At 40.7% G+C, this 18,562-nt stretch overlaps 1 protein-coding gene across 5 annotated transcripts in view; it reads right to left on the bottom strand.

Annotated features, from left to right (window-relative positions):
• Positions 1–18,562, bottom strand: part of LOC137323691 (serine/threonine-protein kinase tousled-like 1) — a 180,469-nt gene that overhangs the window by 36,400 nt on the left and 125,507 nt on the right. For all 5 annotated transcript variants that reach the window (XM_067987483.1, XM_067987481.1, XM_067987479.1 and 2 more), the window contains 5 exons: positions 17,403–17,513; positions 15,757–15,893; positions 14,933–15,121; positions 13,058–13,124; positions 8,705–8,802 (listed from right to left, as the gene is read on the bottom strand). In XM_067987483.1, the coding sequence (XP_067843584.1) occupies positions 8,705–8,802; positions 13,058–13,124; positions 14,933–15,121; positions 15,757–15,893; positions 17,403–17,513 (602 nt within the window). The remainder of the gene's footprint in view (positions 1–8,704; positions 8,803–13,057; positions 13,125–14,932; positions 15,122–15,756; positions 15,894–17,402; positions 17,514–18,562) is intronic.

The raw sequence follows: 18,562 nt of genomic DNA, 5'->3' as shown, positions 1-18,562 counted from the left end.
ATCAAGCCTTAATGTATAGTTAGTAATTTCCTTAAAGTGTTGAATTACATTACCTTTGCTCATTCAGTTTTAATTGCTAAGAATTCAACTTTTTGTGTATTTGTGCCTTTTAAATGTTTTTATTTCAATGTTGTTAGTGTTTACAGGTGCATTAACAGAAAGACAGTTCCCATCATATGCATTTTCCATAGTAAAGCAAGTAAGTTATCATAGTTAGTGAAAATGTGCAAAACATTTCTACTTCCAGTATTTGGATAAGTCCAGGTTTCTGAAAATGGCTGATTAAGTTCCAAATTGCTTTTGAAAAACAATGAAAAGTTAATTACAAAGTTTGGGAAAATTTGATGAATCATTGGAGTTACTGAGTGAAATGACAATTTACATTCAGTAATCTGGGAGTACAGAAAGTTCTTAACATAGCCATTTTAAACAGAATCACCATAATTATTTTTTTTTTTAAAAACTGAGTTTGACAAACTCTGATGAAAAATAAAGAATGTAATATTGATGTTTTTAATGTGGCCTTATAAGATGAAAAAAAGGTCCAGAAAAGCATTCCTTGCCAAGTTTGGCAACAATCAGGTAGAACATTTTCACATTGTTTTGAGGTGACAAATTGATGTTTAAGGATAGACTCTACAGATAACATTTGGACACACAGATTTCTAAGGGGAACCCGGTGTTGGATCAAAGAAAGCAAACTATTAAATTTGGTAGAAGTATAAAAAAAACTGCAAATACTGGAAATCCAGAATAAAAACAGAAAGCACAGGAATTAAACAGCAAGCCCATCAATTTCTGCAAAAACAAAAGATGGGTTAATGTTTCAGGTGAGTACCCTTATTCAAAGCTGGAAACTGGAAGATGTGTGTGAATTTTAAGGGAACCAAACAAAATTAAAGCCTCGGTGTGTTGGGGGGGGGGGGGGTTGGGGGCGGGGGGGAGGAGATAAGAGAAAGAACGAACGGAGGTATGTTTTTGGGTTTTTATTTCAGATGTTTTCCTCAGGTTTAATGTCTCAGAGCATTCCTGTAAGGGAGCCCTCACACCCTATAAACAGAAGTGTGCTTTTACATATCCAATATCTAGATAATTTGTAGGGAGCAAAGGGGCTGGACTAAAAAAATCCTTGTTACTAGTATTTTGGCTTACTGGTTAGATCACTTGCCTTCGCGTGATCTTGCTTGACCTCAGAAGGTGGAACAATAAACCCTTCACTAGATGGTGGTTTGGGCTATAAACTGCCAAACAGATTTATCAGTAAATGGATAAGTGAACAGTAATGTGACACATTAAGTTTACAGTAGTTATAGTCTTAACTATCCTTATTTGGAAGGAGGAAAATAACATACATCTGCTGCACTAAACTTCAATGTGAACTGGACCAGGCACAAAGTCCATGAATATTAATCTTACACGACAGTTTTCTGCTGACCACTGAGACTCACTGGCATATATATTTCCTATCAGATGCAGTGAATGGATTGCTCAATTGGATTAAAACAGGCTGAGCATTACTTTCTAAATATGACCATGTCACAGACAAAATATCTATTCTGGGACTGTGTGCACTAGAACAAGCTGGGCCTTTAACTGTGGATGGACCTGGATTTTTAAACCCAATATGTACCAATACCAAGCCACATAATGCACATTATGAGAGTAATTTGAGACATGACATATGGCAAGTGTAGCATGCTTGGGAGGAACAGTTGTTGGACCCATGGTTCCCAAAGCTTTCCTCCACTGCATGTCTGGGTCTGTTGTAGACCAATCGACAGATTGTTTGCCACGATTCATCAACAATTCCATTAATGTTGGATCATGCAACTACCAGGATGGTAGAAGGCAAAGTAGATGGACCTTGGTCTTTTATCATCTAGCAATTTCTATGCTCCTATAGATAAAATGCTTATTTTTTTGTTATGGGGAGGAAGAGAGATAACGGGTTAAATGCCCAAGGAGGTTTTTTTTTGAAAAGCTAGAAAGACGTGACAACTGATGGATGATGTGCAAAGAGTATTTCAGTGAGATACTGGCAAGGTATTAGAACAAAAGGCATGAAAATAGTTAATTAAGAAAAAAGTGGCAAATACTAGAAATCTGAAATAAGATACTTAATTCCAGCATTTTGTGTTTTTATTTCAGATTTCCAGCTTCATTAATTTTCTTTTTATTTGTACTGTTTGATTTAGTGCCACTTTTTTTTCAGAAAGGTCAGCCTTAAAGTTCTGCTAATTTCCAGCATAAATGTTATTGTCTCTTTCATCCTGTTCACCATCCTTGCTGCCCCTTACCCTTTTTGTTTGTAATTATTTGCCAAAACCATTTCCACAGTTGTACCCCTGTCCTCAGCACTTGCTTCCAGCTCTGACTTATTCCATGTGGATTCCAGGTGAAGTTTCATCCTTCCTCTTTCAGATCCATTTGTGATCACCAGCATAGCCTGGAAATTCAATTCTCCTTTCAGCATTTCTCACAGTTCACTCTCTTATTCTTCCCATGAATCATACATGCACGCTTAAACTAGCCCCCCCTCTTCAGAAGCATTGTGCCAGCCGTGGCTCAGTTGGTAGCACTCTTGCCTCGAGTCAGAAGGTTGTAGGGTCGAGTCCCACTCCAGAAACTTGAGCACAAAGTCTAAGCTGACACTCCAGTGCAGTACTGAGGGAGTGCTGCACTGTCGGAGGTGCCATCTTTCAGATGAGACATTAAACTGAGGCCTCGTCTGCCCACGCAGGTGGACATAAAAGATCCCATGCCACTACTTCGAAGAAAAGGAGGGGCGTTCTTCCTGGTGTCCTGGTCAATATTTATCCCTCAATCAACATCACTAAAACAGATTATCTGGTCATTATCATGTTGCTGTTTGTGGAATCTTGCTGTACGCAAACTAGCCGCCCACGTTTCCTACATTACAACAGTGACTACACTTCAAAAGCACTTCTTTGGCTGTAAAACGCTTTGGGATGTCCCAACGCCGTGAAAGGCGCTATATAAATGCAAGTTCTTTCTTTCTATTGGCTGAATCAATATTGTAGCTCTCCTGGTTATCAGTTCGGCATCATCCTTTGCCTCATCTGTTGCTACCAGATAGGAAGAAAAATCAAATTTTGTTAAAGCAAGGACTGGAAGCGCACGTGGTTCTCCAATGCCAGCTAATCACTGATTCCTGGTCCTCCTCACTTTCTTGTAACCCCATCTAAACTCACTTCTGTTTACTATCCTTTCCAACTTCCCCTTTCTAATTCTAAATGATGCCTGTCCTCAGAAATGGCCACAAGCCTCATACCTGTATGACCCAATCTCAGCAAATTCCAAGCTCAACATAATGCTGAGCTCTTCTTGTTACTTTGCTTCCATGCTTATTCTTAATTTTTTTGGCTCCTATCTGCAGTCCTTTTGATCCCACGGATAAAATTAATGCTCACCTTGAACTACATAGTTTAATTAAAAGACAGTCAGCACAGATAAGTTAAAAGCATGCCTCGTCTGATAAATATAAAAGTTCTTTGTGAAAATAACTGTATTAATAAGGGATATTTAACAATGTTGTCGATAAGGATATTCAAAAGGCACCAGGAGGCTTGTTGATAAAATTAACACACTGTATTAATGGGAACATGGCAGCATGGATAGGAAGTTGGATGAAGGACAGAAAACAGTAGTGGTTAATGGATGTTTTTTCAGACTACAGAGATATAAAAAGAGTGGTGGTCCCCAGAACTCAATGCTCTTTATATAAATAATGTGGGCTTGGCTATAGGTAGTACAATATCAAAATTTGCAGGCAGCACAAAAAGAGAGAGCATGGTTTACTGTGCCGAGAACAGTAAATGACATCAGAAGGACATAGACAGGTATGTAAATTGGGCAGATAAATATCAGATGAAACTTAATGCAGAGAAATGTGAGGTGACACATTTTGGGAGGAAGAAGGAAAGAACATATACATTAGGTGGTAAAACTTTTAAAAGGAGTAGAGACTTAGGGACTCCGATACACAGATCTTTAAAAGTGATAGGACAAGTTGGTAAAGTTGAAAAAAACAGCATATGGAATCCTAGGTTTTATAAGGGCATACATAATAAAAACAAAGAGGTAATGTTAAACCTATATAAATTCATGTCCAGTTTTGAGTCTTTATTTTAGGAAAAATGTCAAGACCATGGAGAAGGTGCAGAAGAAACTCACCAAGACGACACCAACAATGAGAAATTTTATTTGTGAGGGCTGACTAGAAACACTGAACAAAGATGATTAAGAGGAGATCTAAGAGATGTTCAAAATTATGATGGGGTTTTGAATAGGTTAATGGAGATAAACTATTCCCACTGGTCAGTAAGTTGGCAACTAGAGAGCATAAATTTAAGACCAACAAAAGAATGGAAAGGTTAGGAGAAATTTATTTTATGCAGAGGGTTGTTACAATACCCTAGCAGAAACAGAAGTGGTAGTATAATAACTTTCAAAAGGGAAGTGGATAAATGTTTGAAAAATAAAAATTTTAAAAAGGTAGAAGAACGTAAAATTTTATAATTCTTTCCCTCTCTTTGAACTCTTGCCTTCTCTCAAACCTTTTATTGAGAACTGCCACTGCAACAACCAGCAGTCTGAGTTTGTCCATTCTCATTACTCCTCTAATCTATCTCCTTCTGAACTTATAGCTCTCCATTCTGTCAATTCCAACCCCAATATTATCAAACTTGCTGACAAGGAGGTGTGGGTGTAATATGACAGACCGGCGTCTATATGATTGAGATCCAATGCCAACTATCGGACACTTCCTCTCATTCCCTCGCAACATGACCCCACCTAACACCAAATCATAATCTCCCAGGCTGTCATCTGAACTCTTCAGGAGATGTTTCCCCTAACCACCTCCAATCTTGTAGTTTCCCACCCCTTCACGGCCTGTTTCTACCTCCTCTCCAAGGCACACAAATAAGACTCTGTTGGTTCAGCTTGCTCCTGTTCAACCAGTCTCTTATTGTGACTATTGTTTCACCCCTTTTTCCAGTATCTACCTGCCAACATTCATAACTCTTGACGCCCTGCACCTTTGGCAATTTCAGTTTTTTTTAGCCCGTCATTTCCTTTTATCATGATGTATCATTTCCTCTCCTCCTCCAACCCTCACCAGCATGGTCTCTGGACTCTCCGTTTCTATCTTGAATAGCAACACTGCCAATCCCTGACCAGCATCTTTTCTGCTTGAATAAATTTATTCTCACTGAGAAACTTCCTTTATCTCCACTCACTTCCTCTAGATAAAAGTAGAAACCTCCATGGACACAGCTATGCCTGTCTTTTTGGAAGATATATGGGACACTTTGGGCCCGATATTACCAGGGCGGCGGGTTCACGGGGGAGGGGTGATTGGTCCCGTGGGTAACACGCCCGGAGAAATCAGTCTGCCCCGAACACAATCGCAGGCTAATTGGATCCACTTACCTCTTGTTCCGGGTTCCCTGCTGCTAAGCTGCGCGGAGGGCGGACTGCGCATGCGCAGTAAGGTCTGTCAGCTGGAGGAGCTCTATTTAAAAGGGCAGTCCTCCACTGACTGATGCTGCAAGAAATAGGAAAAATTACAGCATGGAGCAGCTCAGGGGGAAGGCTGCTCCCAGGTTAATGATGCCTCACTCCAGCTCTTACTGGATGGGGTGAGGAGGGGGAGGACAGAGATCTTCCCCCCGGCGGGCAGGCGGAAGCGGCCTGCCTCTGCCACCAAGAAAGCCTGGCTCGAGGTGGCAGAGGAGGTCACCTGCACCAACATATCAGGCACATGCATACAGTGCAGGAGGCGCTTCAATGACCTAAGTAGGTCAGCTGAAGTGAGTACACTTACTCATTCCCCTACACTCCATTTGCCACATCACCGCCCCCACCCCACATCTCCTTCTGCACTGCCAACACTACTCTGTCACATCACCCCTCACACCCACTCAAACCTCATCCTCATCTTACCTGCACTTACTCACCTCGCCAGTACTCATCCCGCCACTACCACTCAACCCAATCCTCATACAATCTCATGGCTCTATCTCACACTCACCCTCTCATGCATCTCTTTCACGGTCAGCCTCACTCAACCTGCCACTACCTGTGCTGCAGCCACAGGGCATGCATTACATATGTGCAGTAGGCAGCGTAAGGCAAACGCGTCGTGAGCATGAAGGGGATGCACAAGGGTGTTTGAGGGTTTGTCATGGTTTTTATTTATATTTAATTTCTGAGCAAATCACATTACATATTATATTGGCACCACTACTGCCACGTCTTTGTAAATCTTGTCTGGTTTGTGCAATAATGCCTTTTCCTGAGGATCACAATAAAGACCCACAACTGATGCCACCCATTGTGTCACTGCAGAGTGGGTGTAGGTGTATTTGCAGGGCTCTTTTGTGCAGATGACAGAGACGTCGGCGATGTCCCCGGTGGCACCCTGGAAGGATGCGAAGGAGAAGTTATTGAGGGCAGTGGTGACTGACAACGACGGGTAAGAAGATGGTGCTCGGGCCAGCAGCTCGGCATGAAGGAGGCTGCAGACGCCCACGACTACATGTCGAGTGACTCTGAGCCTCCGTGTGCACTGCTGCTCAGAGAGGTCCAGGAAGCTGAGCCTCGGTCTGTGGACCGTGGCGAGGGTAGTGCCCTCTGCAACGCATCTCCCTCTGCCGTTGCCCTCCCTCCTGTCAAATGGACCTCTGCAGCTGCCACAGGTTGATGGCTGCAACACGTCCATTTGAACTGCAAGTGTTTCCCCTAGTACGGGAAACAGTCCCAGTTGTTTGTAAAATCCCAACCCACCTAAAATATCTCGTTAATCAGGTCTGTAAACGACCTGAAATACCAAAATAAACGAAGTGGCACCCCACCAGTTTTAATTGCCGGCGGGAGTTCCACCTGCGGGGGCTACGCGCGCTGTCAGCGCGTCTGTGGGAAACCCGGAAGTGGGCGGGTTGGAGCCAGGGTCCCGACCCGCCCCGGGAATCCCCGATTTTCGGAGCCCCCCCCCCCCCCCCAGCCAAGAACGCACCCGATCGCGGGTGCTAAAATCGACCCCTATGTTCCTATCCTACACAGGCCCCACTCCCTGACCGTCTGTGTTGCACCAATGACTGTGTAACTACTGCTTCCTGCTCCCACTTGGATCTTGAGAATTTCATTGCCTAGGTTTACAATTTTCAACTACCCCTCACCTTTATGTGGTCCATCTTGAACTCTTACCTTCTTGGAGTTCTTGATCTCTATTTCTGGCAATGATCTTTCCATAAACATTACAAATCCAAAGACTTCTGCAACTACCTGGATTATGCTTCTTTCCAGACTGCTGCCTTGAAAGCCTCTATCCATTTCTCCTAGTTTTTCTATACCATTGCATCCACTCTGATGACTCCAGTTTTCACATTACAGCTTCTGAAATGTCCCCTTTGTTCCACAGCTGAGACCTGCCCTTGGATAAGACTCTTGACAGTGTCTACCTCATTTTTCATCTCTGCTCACATACTCTCTTAGATGATCATAGGGTCTCCTTTGTCCGCACCTTCTGCTCCACTAGACTGCTTTTTCATCAGATCATCTTCCGCCATCTACAAAAGCACATCTTCCCTATCCCTGGTGGTGGGAATTGTGCTGACGCTGCATGTGTAGGCCCTCCATCAGAACAATGTTTTGGCAGGGGTTCTACATCTGTGTATTGGCCCAACTTTCCTATTTTTTGAGTGCTGTTGGGCCTGCTGTGTTTCTAGCACCTATTATTATTTTAATTGCAAGCAGTTGCAGTTATTTTTTTTCTTGGTAGGTACTTTCACAACCTTTTGTTCTTTTAATGCCTTTCTTGAAAACAGCCACCAGTTTTCATCTCGTTTCTGCATTTCAAAAAAAACTAAAATTATCTTTCTTCCTTTCCCGTCCCCTCATCCTCCTTTTGTTTTCTTCAGTTCCATTAGTTTGCTTATCTTCCAGTTCTGAAGGAGGGCCCACACCCAAATTGTGGCCACTCTTCACTTGATAGATGCTGAAGGACCTACCGTAGAATTCCAGCACTTTTTCCCCCCAAGTTTGCTAAAATTTAAGTATTTTGAAGCTATTCAAATGACTACTACTTAAGACTAGTGTGATTAAACTCATATTAGACGAAGAATCTAGAAGTTTTTTTTGAAGGGGGAGGAGGAGGATGGGGAAAGAGAGAGATTTTTTTCCCCTTTGAAATACATTTAACTAAACTGAATGTCAGCTTCGGTTCATTGGTAACATTCTCATCTCTGTTAGAAGGCTGTGGGTTCAAGCCCCACTCCACGACCTGAGCAAGTAGTCTAGGCTGACAATTTAATGCATTACTGAGGGAGTGCTGCACTGCCAGAAGCACTGTCTTTCAGATGAGACATTAAATACAGACCCAATATCTGCTCCCTCAGGTGGGCACCAAAGGTCATATGGCATTATTTGAAGAACAGGAGAGTTCTTCCAGTCTCCTGGCCAACTTTTATCTCTTAACCAACATCACTAAATATCTGTTCATTAATCTTATTGCTGTATGCAAATTGCCGGCCAAGATTCCCTACGTTACAACAGTGACCATACTTCGAAAAGTACTTTGTTGACTGTGAAGTGTTTTGGAAAATCCTGAGGTTGTGAAAGGTACAATATAAACTTAAATAATTTTCTTGTTTAAAGAAAAAATTAACATTAATTAACCTACTGTGAACTGTCTTCGTTATTTATTCTTTTAAGTTCACGTATATGCAGGTTTCGGACTCTCTCCAGACGTTCAAGCTCTGCTTGAATTTCAGCTTCTTCCTGTTTACACCAAAGAGAAATAAATTTGAATATTGCTCAACTATTCAGTCATTCACTCAAACCTAAAACCAGCTTTCTGAGGGTGAGAAATAGCCCAGTTCATCCAGGCCATGTACCAACTGTGACTGAGAATTTAAATTCAAGAACAATTAACCAGCATCATGAATGGAAATGGCAGCAAAACTGGTATCAATCTGAACCCAGCCTCCCACCATAGTTTATATGGATTTTCAAAAAGAATGAGATAAAATACCACATAAAAGACTAATAGCAAAGATAATGGCACATGGAATTAAGAAGAATAAGACCATAAGGATAGAGATGATTGGACAGGAGAAAGCAAAGAATAGGAGTAAAAGTCAATTGCTCAGACTGTAAAGATGTGGTGAATGGCATTCCACAGAAGTCTGTGTTGGGGTTGCTGTTATTTGCTACATACATTAGTGGTCTGGACATGGGAATTGAGGGAATATCGAAATTTGCTGATACCACCAAATTGGGGGACATGGCAAATTGTGAAAAACTACAGGAGGATTTTTTTAAAATATTTGTTCATGGGATATGGGCCTCGTTGGCAAGGCCAGCATTTATTGCCAATCCCTAATTGCCCTCGAGAAGGTGGTGGTGAGCCGCCGCCTTGAACTGCTGCAGTCCGTGTGGTGAAGGTACTCCCACAGTGCTGTTAGGTAGGGAGTTCCAAGATTTTGACCCAGCGACGATGAAGGAATGGCGATATATTTCAAAGTTGGGATGGTGTGTGCCTTGGAGGGGAACGTGCAGGTGGTGTTGTTCCCATGTGCCTGCTGCCCTTGTCCTTCTAGGTAGAGGTCGCGGGTTTGGGAGGTGTTGTCGAAGAAGCCTTGGCAAGTTGCTGCAGTGCATCCTGTGGATGGTACACACTGCAGCCACGGTGCGCCGGTGGTGGATGGGGTGCCAATCAAGTGGGCTGCTTTGTCCTGGATGGTGTCCAACTTCTTGAGTGTTGTTGGAGCTGCACTCATCCAGGCAAGTGGAGGGTATTCCATCACACTCCTGACCTGTACCTTGTAGTTGGTGGAAAGCCTTTGAGGAGCCAGGAGGGGAGTCACTCGCTGCAGAATTCCCAGCCTCTGACCTGCTCTTGTAACCACAGTATTTATGTGGCTGGTCCAGTTAAGGTTCTGGTCAATGGTGACCCCCAGGATGTTGACGGTGGGGGATTCGGCAATAGTAATGCCGTTGAATGTCAAGAGGAGGTGGTTAGACTCTCTCTCTTATTGGAGATGGTCATTACCTGGCGCTTGTCTGGAGTGAATGTTACTTGCCACTCATCAGCCCAAGCCTGGATGTTGTCTAGGCTTGGCAAGATGGCTAGCAAGATAGGCAGATACAGTTCAAAAGTTGAGAAATGTGAAGCAATAAACTTTGGAAGTCAGAATAGGGAAAGGAAGTTTATCTTAAATGGAAAATTTTAAAATGGAATTGAGAAGCAGGCATGCAAGTCATTAAAGGTAGCAATGCAAATAGATATGGCAAAAGAAAAGGCAAATGCATTCTTTGGTTTTGAATCTAGAGGCAAAGAATACAAAAGCAAGGAGGTGATGTTGAACTTGTTCAGTTAGCTTGTTAGCTCCGAAAGCTTGTGAATTTCAAATAAAATTGCTGGACTATAACTTGGTGTTGTAAAATTGTTTACAATTGTCAACCCCAGTCCATCACCGGCATCTCCACACCTTGTTCAGTTAGGCCACAGTTGGAGTACTGTGAAGAGTTTTGGGCATAAAAGCAATGAAAAAGGTGCAGCATAGATTCACTAGGAGGTTCTCAAGGATAAGGAGTTAGTTATGAGACTAGAGAACTTCAGACTTTTTGTACTGGAGCCGGGATGATTGAGGAGTGATGGATAGATGTCTTCAAGATTATGAAAGGTTATACAAGGTAGAGAGCAACAAATGGCTTCTATTGGCTCATAAGACAGTAATGAGAGGACTTATTTAAAATGATCTGAAAATTAGAGCAATGTTTAAAAAAATTCTTTACAGGAGTAAACCACTACTGAAGCAAAGTCCATAAATATTTTAAAAAGGAAATTAGTCATTTGAAAAAGATGAATATTCAAGTGAATGGAAGGGAGCACACTAAGTAGCTCATGTGGAGAAAATACACCAACAAATAACTGAATGGCTTTTTCCTGTGCTGTACCATTATGATTCTAAAAGGCCCAAATCTCTACCAGTTAATGAAGGGTTCTAATAACATAAAGCGGTTGAAAATACTTCTAAATAGTTACTTTTTAAATTTAAACTAATTTTCATTGGTTGACACGTAAACCCCATTAACAAATACTATAGTATACCTGGCCCAAGTGTTCATGGAATTGTTACGTATTGCAAGAGTACCCCTTTAAGTCAGAAGTTGTAAACTTCCGGTTGCGTTAAACTGTAAATCAGATCACAATCTAAAGGATGCCCTAATTGTAAATAACAAGTCCACAGCAACAAAACACACCATTAAATAAACATACTGTCAAAAACATCAAACATCATGAGATTATTTGTAAAATCAAGAGCAAATAAGTTGTCTTTCTAACCGAAAAGCAGACTGAGGACATATCTTGTACTTTCTTCCTTTTTATATTTTCTCCTTATGTACTAAACAGTTAAGATTTTGTATATGGTTATGTTTGAAGCTTAGGTCTTTACTAGCTGGATTTAAAACACATGCTCTTTGCTTATGCAACTGTGAACCATACTATCAAATGTCTTGTACAAGGAACCAAAGGAAAGCAATTAGTAAAATGCATCTCTGTTACCATGCATCAGCAATTTTCAGGGGTGGAAAATACAGTGAGAACATTGTAGATTACACATCACATTCCAAGCAAGGCAACTTGAAATTTCTTTTGTGAAAAGACCAAAGGATGAGAGATATTTTGAAGGAAAATCCTATTGCTATTTGGGCACCATTCATTTCAAACACTGAGATGGAAAATGTTGAATTACCTTTTAAGTATTAGTAATTGTGTTTATTGTTATAGATTACCTAAGTGACAAAACTGTGTCAGCCAAGGCTCAATTGGTAGCACTCTCGCCTGAGTCAGATGATTGGAGTGGGATTTGAACCCACAGAGACTTGAGCCTATAATACAGGCTGACCCTCCAGTGCAGTCTGTATTATGGGCTCAATCTTAATCTCAGATTAAGTGAATGGGCAAAATTGTGGCAAATAGATTTCAATGTAGGCAAATGTGAGGTCATCTACTTTGGACCTAAAAAGGATAGATCAGAGCACTTTCGAAATGGTGAAAAGCTTGAAACAGTGGAGGTCCAAAGAGACTTAGGGGTCCATGTACATAGTCAGGTACAGAAAATAATCAAACAGGCAAATGGAATGCTGGCTTTCATATCTAGAGGACTAGAATACAAGGGGGTATGCTACAGCTATACAAAGCCCTAGTTAGACCACACCTGTGTGGTCAGTTCTGGGCACTGCACCTTCGGAAGGATATATTGGCCTGGGAGTGGGTGCAGAGTAGATTTACTAGAATGATACCTGGACTCCAAGGGTTAAATTACGAGGAGAGATTACCCAAACCTGGAATTTAGAAAATTAAGAAGTTTTCAAGCTATTCAGGGGAACTGATAGGGTAGAGAGAGAAACTATTTCCGCTGGTTGGGGATTCTAAGACTAGGGGACAGAGCCTAGAAATTAGAGCCAGGACTTTCAGGAGTGAAGTTAGGGAACACTTCTACATGCAAAGGGTGGCAGAAGTTTGGAACTCTCTTCCACTAACGGCAGTTGATGCTAGCTCAATTGTTAATTTTAAATCTGAGAGTGATAGATTTTTGTTAACCAAAGGCATTTTGGGGCTACGATGGGTATGTGGAGTTAGGTCACAGATTAGCCATGATCTCACTGAATGGCGGAACAGGTTCAAGGGGCTAAATGGCCTACTCCTGTTCCTTTATAAATGAACGTCTTTCTTTTTTGTTTGAGTCTCAATTACTAAAAGGCAACCAGCAGATAATCTGTATCAAAGATGATCAGTCACTGCAGAGTTATGATTTTAGAAATGAGGAGACAGAGTAACGTTGATGGAGGTACCAAGTCAATATTATTTATTTTTTCCTCCCTTTGTTTAGATAGGTGCCATTAAATGAGCCCAAGCTTCCCCTCTTGTATAACTGTCCCCTTGTCTCATGGCTGTGATGTCCCCACTGCTTCTCTCCCCCACCCCCCAACTAGTTAAAATTCAACACCACCAAAATCAACAGACCTTCTTAAGATGTCCTAATCTAAGTTTGAAGATCTCTTCCTGTTCATGGTACTCTGCTATTGTCAACCTAGACAAGACAGGAATAGCAAAAGAATATAAGTATTACCATTCAGATTACAAAAGTGACTAGAAGTAGCTGCAGGAAGTACAGTTATAAAATTCAAAGTCTACTGTACGTCCAAAATAACCCAGGTATACCTAGATACTAACAGCTCCAAACTTTTTGGATTCAAGTCCATTCTCAAAAGACTTAAGGATTATTAATTGTCCATATGCAATATTACAAATGGCTGCAGAACACTGTTTCTACACAAGTCCTAACAATTTAATGTTCTATTTTTGTAAGACAGTAGAGCATGAGCATGATAATCAGCATAAATTGAGTGCAAACAGGAAGTATTCTAGGATAATCATCAGAAATGCTGTGCCTCAATACTCAAGCTGCACTGTTTTTGGAAAAAGTAGCTTGTGTATTATTTCCACAGAATATCAAAATATTCAGCAAGGGTTGCCTTCGGTTGCATTAATACACAATGTTATGAGATCAGAGATCTAGGCTTTAACCTCAGCGTCTTAACATTCACATGGGCAGTGATGTACATATCCACTTTAAAGAATGAAATATCACAGCATAAATCCTTTTCTTATGGCTTTCAATGATAACAAGATCATTCCAACAAATTAATTAACCAATTTAAATGGAAGGCAGCAACTCATTCCTGGAACATTTACTTTCTAATAATAATTTATTCATCCCTTACTCGACCAGCATATAAGGTAGCTGTGCTGCGAAACTCGCTGCTTTCCTTAGCCTCCCCAACTTAGCTGTGATTCACCTGTTGTTTTACGAGTGAGGAAACAGAGCAGTCAATATTAGGGTAAACTGCAGCACTGGTTTGAGATGGCAAGGACATCAAAAGCAGTGATAGAAATTAAGTAATAGGCCATTGCAAGAGAGCAAGCCTTTGGCTTAGTGGTAGCCTTCCTGCCTCAAAGTCAGAAGATGCAGAGTTCGAAACCCGCTCCAGATAGTCCTGGCGAGTGGAGACTAGAGCTCCGGCTCTGAATTCTAGGTTGACATCGAGCGGGATACTTGTGTCTGTTGGGTGTGGGTGAGGTGTGGCCCTCCCAACTCTTCCTTCATTGTACGAGTTGTGGGAGCCCACAAAACTGTTTCACCATATAGGAAGAGAGCTTTTTTTTTAAAAAAATAGGTCATTTCAAATTAATGAGTTTTATGGCAAATGGGTATTTTGTTTAAGTGGGCTCTACTGTTATAGCAATGCAGTAGCGTTCATGCCAATTTTGGCATATGACAGCCACCAAATAGGTAATATAACTAGGTGTACCTCACTACCAATGAGAGCTTGACCTACCTCCTATTTGGGCTAGTGGTCTAACATTCATAATGAGGCTGTTCATATCTGGCTGGATGAAACAAGCTGCACATTCAAGAGTGCTCCAGTTTCATCAGATGCCCAAGTATGTGCAGTGGCACCAAATTCCAGGCAACACCTGTCGGTACGTAAAAATCTAGTAATCTGATTAGATTCTTCAATGTAACACAATAAGGCAACACTAAAGCTCCAGGTTTAATAAATGGACATGCTATAGGGGTTAAGTTCCAGACCATTTTAAGAGTTTAAAAAGAGAATAGTCTGCTTAGGTCATGAAATGTACAGCACACATACGGCTGATGCACTCACGCCACAGTGAAGACTGCTTGCACACAAATTTTCCTAAAACCTCATTAGTGTCATGGAATGTACGAGACAGCACGTGCTTATTTAATTTTTGTTCGGCATGACCCACTGCATACAACAGTCTGTGTAATGTAATAAGACACTTCACAATAAAATATAAAAAGGAACTTACAACTGTGGAAGGTTTGGCCTAACAAAAGGATCATTTTCTGCACCATTTACAGCCTTTGTTTTACGCTGCTTTAGCTCAGAATTTGCTGCAGGGGTCTGTAGATTTTGAGTTGGTGGAGGCTTTCTCTTTGCCAGCAACTTCCTTTGTCTTTCTATTTCTTCCCTTTGTTGATTTATCCATTCTTGTTGCCTGTATTCAAAAGTAGACATTAAGATAATCTGTGAGCACATTGTAAGAATAATAGTGAATCTCCTCCAATGCTGCTCCTGGTGAGTCAGAGGATGTTTTATATTGAAAGGTTTTCTGCCTGGTGGTGGAGCTGGTAACAGTTGGGGTTAGGGAAAGGGTGTGAGGGCACAAAAATAGTTGCGGGGAGGCGGAGGAGAAAGAGAGTGTGAGGTTACAGAAATAAGAACAGTAAGAAATAAAACTGATTTTGGTGGCTCGGTGTCAAATTTTGTTTGATAACGTTCCTGTGAAGCACCTTGGGATGTTTTACTGCATTAAAGGTGCTATAGAAATGCAAGTTATTGTTGTTATTTCTGTTTGTGGCTCATCACCGTTTAAAGGTGCCAATGTGCAAGAGAGAGGCAACCACTAGAAGTTCAGGTACAAAATATTGGTGGAGTTGCTGTGCCACCAAGAGAGAACACATGTTCTTAAGGAAAGAGAAGGAATCAAATGGGAAAAGAAAGGGGGAAGGAAAAGAGCAAGCACACATTGGGGGACGGGTTGGAGGAGAGAGCATGCAAGGGGGTTCAAGAAAGAAAGCAAGAAAGAAAGCAAGAAAGGAAAGAAAGAAAATATTTTCCATTGATACTTACTTTACAAGATTCTGAAATGCATAACCATCAGTCCACTGCTCAGTGAACGAAGCACCATGTCGCACTGTAGTGAAATGCCCCAGACGTAGTCTGTCCTGCATACTCTTCTCTCTGCTAGATTGCTTCTCTTGCTTACTCTAAACCACAAGAATCATGGTAACAGCTTCTTATTCCATTTTCAGTACATTATAATTTAAATACATTTCATTTTGTTGCTCTTTCATCTGGTGCTTCTTGCAAAGACGATCTCTAATAAAATAATTGAGCTAAAAATGCTACGCAATGTTTATGCATCAAACAAATAAAATTTGATTACTGTTATATACAGTAGCATATTTGTACACTCACTATAAATAGAGCAAATGCTAAATATGATGGAGATGTGCAGCAGTCAAGACCAGCACTCTGGATTAGGATTACTTAGAAAACGAGGTACCATTTTACTCCTGTCACCATTTTAGCGATCAGGTAAATCACGGTATCTTCCATCAAGTTTAATGAGAAGGAAATGTCAGATGCACCAGGAATGGTCATATATATTAGAACAAAAACATGCATAAACAGTACACTGCAAGAGGTGGGAGTAGTTTATTTCACTGGGGGGGGGGGGAAACAAAGCTTGATGCTTTATGCAGAATTTAGATTAACATAAGGAAAATTCAAATAGCATAAATGGTAAACTAGGGGTACTTAACAAGTGCAATAAACATTCACAACAGTGACAGCAAAAAAACTCTTGATATTTTTTAAATGTATAGGTAAGATTTTTTTGTTGCAACTTGGGCAAAACTATGGCAGATGGAATTCAGAATGGGAGAGTGCAAGGTCATCCACTTTGGACCCAAGAAAGATAGATCAGAATATTTTCTAAATGATGAGAAGCTAGGAACTGTGGAGGTGCAGAGATTTAGGGGCCCATGTACAGAAATCACTAAACTCTAGTGGCCAGGGACAAAAAAATAATTAATAAGGCTAATGGAATGTTAGCTTTATCTCAAGAGGGCTGGAATACAAAAGGGTAAAAGTTATGCTACTGTTGTATAAAGCTCTGGTTAGACCATATTGGGAGTACTGTGTTCAGTTCTGGGCACCGCACCTCAGGAAAGTTATTAGTCTTGGAGCAGGTGCAGTGCAGATTCACCAGAATGATACCTGGGCTAAAAGGGTTAAATTATGAGGGCAAGTTCTATAGACTAGGCTTGTATAGAAGATTAAGGGGTGATCTAATTGAGGCGTTTAAGTTAATTAAAGGATTAATAGAGAGAAACCATTTCCTCTGGTGGGAGACTCCAGAACAAGGGGGCACATAACTTTAAAATTAGAGCTAGGCAGTTCAACAGTGATGTCAGGAAGCACTTCTTCACACAAAGGGTAGTGGAAATCTGGAATACTCTTTCCCTTCCTCCCTGCACCAAAAAAAACTGTTGAGGCTAGGTCAATTGAAAATTGAAATTTTCAAAACCAAGCTTGATAGATTTTTGTTAGGTAAGGGCATTAAGGAGTATGGAACCAAGGCGGGTAAATGGAGTTGAGATACTGATCAGCCATGATCTAATTGAATATGCTCAAGGGACTGAATGGCTTCCTCCTGTTCCTATTTTCCTACAACATACCATGTAAAGTTATGGTTCTATTTATTATCTTACCTTTTCAATCAATAACTTTTTGCTCATTGTCATGCATTTGTTTAATCGTTCTTTGTACTTTTCAAGCAGTTTTTGCTGTTCATCTATCTGCCTCCTTAGATCACAGTTAGCCTGTCAAAATATACAATCATTTTATTACAATTACAAAAATACCAAGGTAAGGACAATATATTGTGAAGCGAGTATATTTTTATGACCAGATTCACAAGCCTGTAACTTGTAAATTGTAAATTACAAATTCAACAAAACTTGAGGCCAGGAAATGGCAATTATCTAACATCCTACTAAACTTAAAGAAAATATTTTGCATTACCTAACCGTGTTGAAATATGAATAGAATTATACCTTTACAGAAAATTAAATTGAGTGAGTAAAGTCCTTTTATTGCTCCAACACATACCATAACAGTCCATTTTCCATTTCATATTGCTCAATGTGAAATTTCTTCTGTGATATTCTCACATAGCATTAAATTTGGTGAAAAATTATTGGAAATAACTAAGTACCATGCATGTTTTTGATATTATAATCTACAACTACATTCCTCCCCCTAAAGGGCACTTCAATTTTAATTAGCAGCATGTTAAGTGCCTATGTTTTGATTTCCCTAGTCACCTCAACCTGGAGGAAGCTACTAGCTGCTCATTAGCACTCTTAGTACAGACTCAATAATGCTGGGAAGTGGAAGTACTTGAACAGTGCCGAGGAACTTATGCCCAAAATGAGAGCCTCTGAAAAAAACTGGACTGCTATGAAATATAATTGAACTTACAAAGTGTGAATACTGTAAAGAACCTATCCTATGGAAACACTGAACACTTTGTTCTAATTAAATTGGGAGTGATGCAACTCAAGGACCAGAGAACAGTACTTGTTTACTTGGGGGGGCGGGGGAGAAGAAACTCGACAGCACAGATTGTAGGGCTTTACAGGATGTGAGTTGGATACCACATGTAAGAGTGTTTGTTTATACCGTCATGATGTAATCTTACATACATGAAACCAAATGCAAAGTTTCTTACAAGTTAATTTGACAAGTAACTACTAATGTTTATTGTTGAGGAGGAGGGAAAACATATGATGCAGTATACCTGGATTTGTCTTTGATAAATTGCCTTGTGAAAAAAATATTCCTGTACAAGTCAGTGCACATCAAGAGC

Source organism: Heptranchias perlo, chromosome 7 (genome assembly GCF_035084215.1).
Source record: "Heptranchias perlo isolate sHepPer1 chromosome 7, sHepPer1.hap1, whole genome shotgun sequence".
In the NCBI taxonomy this organism is placed as follows: domain Eukaryota; kingdom Metazoa; phylum Chordata; class Chondrichthyes; order Hexanchiformes; family Hexanchidae; genus Heptranchias; species Heptranchias perlo.
This window is presented reverse-complemented; position numbering and strand designations above follow the sequence as displayed.